The sequence below is a fragment of the Chrysemys picta genome, unplaced genomic scaffold (genome assembly GCF_011386835.1).
Source record: "Chrysemys picta bellii isolate R12L10 unplaced genomic scaffold, ASM1138683v2 scaf93, whole genome shotgun sequence".
Classification (NCBI taxonomy): Eukaryota; Metazoa; Chordata; order Testudines; family Emydidae; genus Chrysemys; species Chrysemys picta.
In genome coordinates, this window is record NW_027052800.1 from 103,004 (window position 1) to 107,483 (window position 4,480).

The window sequence follows — 4,480 nt, forward strand, 5'->3', positions numbered from 1 at the left end:
CCTTATTGTATGAAACTACTAGCCTGGCCCCATAAAAGGAAGTGGACAAGCACCTATTTCCTATATCCTCACCTTAATAGCTTGCTGTGCACAGAGTACCACTGGCCAGGGGTGGAATGAATCAACCTGGGTAACTGTATGTGAATCTAGTCATAATACATTATATTGTAATGAAACAGCACTGGATGAGCTCTTGACAGTCAGCACTGAATATGGGACTTCTCTCTGGTACTGGGGTAGGCAACCTATGGCCCGTGTGCCGAAGGCGGCACGCGAGCTGATTTTCAGTGGCACTCACACTGCCCAGGTCCTGGCCACCAGTCCGGGGGGCTCTGCATTTTAATTTAATTTTAAATGAAGCTTCTTAAACATTTTAAAAACCACATTTATTTTACATACAACAATAGTTTAGTTTTATGTTATAGATTTATAGAAAGAGACCTTCTAAAAATGTTAACATGTATTATTGGCACGCGGACCCTTAAATTAGAGTGAACAAATGAAGACTCAGCACACCACTTCTGAAAGGTTGCCGACCCCGATCTAGTAGAATGGTTTCAGAGGGGTAGCCATGTTAGTCTGCATCAGCAAAAAGAACAAGGAGTACTTGTGGCACCTTATCTCAAATAAATGTGTTAGTCTCTAAGGTGCCACAAGTACTCCTCGTTCTTTTTGCTATCTAGTAGAATATAAGCTTCTACCGCCCGATCATTCATTGGCCATCCCTTGATTCGAGGCTGATCTCTACCACGGATTTACATATGGGCCCTGAGATGACTCAGGAATCCGATCCTGGAACCACAAATCTGCCCACAGTAGGTACAGACATTTCGTGGCCGGCCAGCTCTCTGCTGGGAGAAAGTTCTTTCTTTTTCCTACCGCCTGTGCTAAGAGACCCATGGCTGTTAGTTCAAAACCCATAATAGAGTCTTAAACCTCTGTTAGATTTCACCAAAGAACCACATGGTATATGATCAGAATGACCCCAAGGAATTGATACTCAGCCTTTATTTGTCTCTTCTTTCCATGTAATGCTCGCTTTCTCCCTTGTGGGGAACAGCACATCTGGGATAAATGTTGAAGGGGAATCACACCACCGTGACGGAGTTCATCTTGTTGGGATTCACGGACAACCAGCCCCTGAGAGTCATGCTCTTTGTGGTGTTTCTGTTGATCTACCTGCTCATCCTGGTGGGGAATCTCGGGATGGTCACTTTAATCAGGATTGAGTCCCAGCTTCACACCCCCATGTACTTTTTCCTCAGTAACCTGGCCCTCTTAGATGTCGGCTACTCCACCGTCATCGTTCCCCAGACACTGATGGCCTTTGCAGTGGAGAGCAAAGCAATTACATTCACTGGGTGCGCTCTGCAGTTCTACTTCTTCTGCATTGCTGTGTCCTGTGAGTGCTGCCTGTTGGGGGTGATGGCGTATGATCGCTTCACAGCCATCTGCAGCCCATTGCTGTACACCGTCATCATGTCCAAGCGGTTCTGCGTGCTGCTGGTGCTGGGGTCGTACCTAGCCAGCTGGGTAAATGCAACAGTTCAGACTCTATTTATATTCCGTTTGTCCTTCTGTGGATCAAACATCATCAACCATTTCTTCTGTGATGTGCCCCCCATCCTGAAACTGGCCTGCTCTGACACCCACATCACAGACATTGTTCACTTCACCTTTTCTACTGTAATTATATCATCTACTCTCCTGACCATTGTCATCTCCTATGTATACATTGTGGTAGCTATTCTAAGAATCAACTCCACGGAGGGCAGGCAGAAAGCCTTCTCCACCTGCACCTCCCACCTGACGACCATCACCATCTTCTACGGAACAGTCATTTTTATGTATTTACGGCCCAGTTCAAAGTACTCCATGGACCAGGACAAAATCATCTCTGTGTTTTATACCCTGTTGATCCCCATGCTGAACCCCCTGATCTACAGCCTGAGGAACAAGGAGGTGAAAGAGGCTTTTAGGAGGATGATAGGAAGGTTTTTTTTCTCAGTGAATGTAAAGGTGGAGACTTTATTTTGAATAAATAAATGGGAGTAAGATGGAGGAGTCACTTCCCTGTGTCGTTATCTTGATTTCCGTGAATCACCAAATTTGTTTGTGTTGCATCAAAAGACACTAACGGTCAGATTTTCCAAACAGTTTTGCATCCACCCACCAGCTACTAGTTCAGCACTTCAGCAAGTCGTCCAATTTTCCAAAGTGCTCAGCTGCCAGTCAGGGCCTTAAATTCAGAGCCCAGAATCATTGATCTCAATGGTAACTGCTCGATGCTGAGCACTGGGGCAGATCTGGCGCCTTCATGAGGGTCTTAACTGGTGTAGTAGGAAAAGAGCCTGAAACAAGAGGCCCAGTATGAGGCCTGCAGCCTGAGCAAGAGTTGCGGCTAGAAGCAAGCACTGCTCACAGGTGCAGCATAACTCCGCCAGCCTCTCGGTCAGACTGTGCGTGTGTGGAAAAGTACCGCCACTGGCAGGAAAGGAGCTGAGGCTGCAAAGCAAACACCGCTAGGCTGGAATCACAGGCTCCTGTACTTAGCACTAGGAGCACCTGGGACATCAAGCGCTAGAACATCCGGACACCAGAGAGAGAACCAGAACCTGCTGACCTCCTAGGTGTCGTGACAAGATGAATAGAGATGTTTTGGTTATACCACCCCGTACATGGAGACTGGTAGGCTTAGGTGATATCAGAGGGTGGTACATGACTTCATCAGAGGGCAACGCATCGGGGGGCAGTACAAGCCCTATTGGTAGTAGGGTATAAATAATGATTACAATAAAGTAACTTGTTCGGCCCAGGGGATGCTGGTAGGTCCGTCCAGTGATTAAGTCAGCCGTTCCATTGTATCGGAGTGCTCAAATTTGAAGGGTCTTGTAAGATATAGGACGCTTCTCATTGTGCTTCACTACAATAAACCAGGGCTCGGATGCCTTCCTTGCTCAGCTAATCCATGGTTGTCGATTTCTTCGATCGTGGGGTGTTGTCTCGGTTACCTGCAGAAGCTGAGACGTACACACACAGAGGTACGCAACACCGCGACTCTCCTACAGTAGCCAGATTTCATGGTCTATGGTAAAACGCCATGAATTTGGTAGGGCTCTACTCATACAGGTGGAGGTCCCTGTTCAGTAAGGCATTAAGTGAGTGTTCACATTCATCCCTATCCAGCTAAGTCTTTAAGCATGTGCTTAACTTTAAGTAAGCGCTTTATTCCCACTGACTATCTGATCTGTGGAACTATTTGAAACTATCCTGCAAAGTGCCTTATGATAAGAAAATGAACCCACTGGTAACACTGACCTATCCCTTAGCTGCTGCTCATTTTGATAGCGAGAGTTTCCACCTATTTGGTTTTCATATTTTGTTCTCGTAAGGATCCCAGAGGACTTTGCAGCTATTATGGACACACATTCTTTTCCCTACGACTATATCCCACCTGTTTCTACGAGGAGGACAGAAAGGCCGTTTTTTTGCTAATATAGTGTTATCAACTCCAAATATGCACAAATCATGAACCAGGCCCCCATAATCATTAGATTGATTGGGGGGAGGGGGAGAAAAACCTTGAGATTTTATATGAAGAGTAAATGTTTTGGTTTTTTATTTGCCTTTTGGGTGTTTTTTTTTTTTTAAACATTTAGACTACACTCCGGTTTCTTCGGAACCATGAGGGCTAGAAACATTGATTTTTAGATGAAAGTGGAGAGTCTAATATCTTCAAATGCCTCCAGGAGTTGAGGCTTTAAGACAGCCTCCAAATATTGTGTAAACATAATCACAAGGGATGGCCGCACTGCTAAAGATATTTCCAGCCAAATTTAGGAGGCAGGAGAAAGAAAAACAGCTGAGTATAAATTAGGGAGCTAGATAAATTTTTTTTATGTAGAACTTTATTCAAAACATACTGGGGCTAATGCCCCTACCTCTGGAAGGAAAGTCTTTTAGGACTTCTACGGGTCAAAAATATTGAAGTCTCCTTTAAATGCCAGCCCCCCAAATGGGACAGGACGATACTAGGACGGTGATTCAGCTTCCTGATTTTCCAGTGCTGTTTCCTTTAAGCAAGCAGCCTCTACAACCCTACAATAAATGATGTGCCCGGATGAACACCCCGTACACAACTCAGGCATTTCAACACCCCTAGTCCACTGATAGGCTCCTGATTCTACTGAACCTTCTATCTAGTCACCCACAGCCCTTCCTGTATCATTGATAGCCAGATGACATAAATATCTCATGGCAGTTTGGTGGCTTATGCTAAAAGGTTTGTAGGGGTTTGTTCTCAACTGGGCTCTTTCTGAGTCAAATCAGCAAAAATAAAATGGAGTGACGGGTTTTCTCTTTTGCACTGCTGGATAAGGCCCCCTTTCTTCTCCTGAAGACTGAGCTAGCAAACGCAGGGCTTGGGGCACTGAGCGCCGGGGCTGTGGGGCTGAGCGGGGAACAGCACAGACAGAAGGAC

The 4,480-nt window shown here is 45.6% G+C and overlaps 1 protein-coding gene across 1 annotated transcript; it reads left to right on the forward strand.

Moving 5' to 3' along the window:
* Window positions 1-1,074: 1,074 nt before the first annotated feature.
* Window positions 1,075-2,037, forward strand: LOC135977983 (olfactory receptor 5AR1-like). Its single transcript, XM_065579105.1, has one exon. It carries the CDS (start codon window positions 1,075-1,077, stop codon window positions 2,035-2,037), a length of 963 nt encoding a protein of 320 aa, XP_065435177.1.
* Window positions 2,038-4,480: the final 2,443 nt, after the last annotated feature.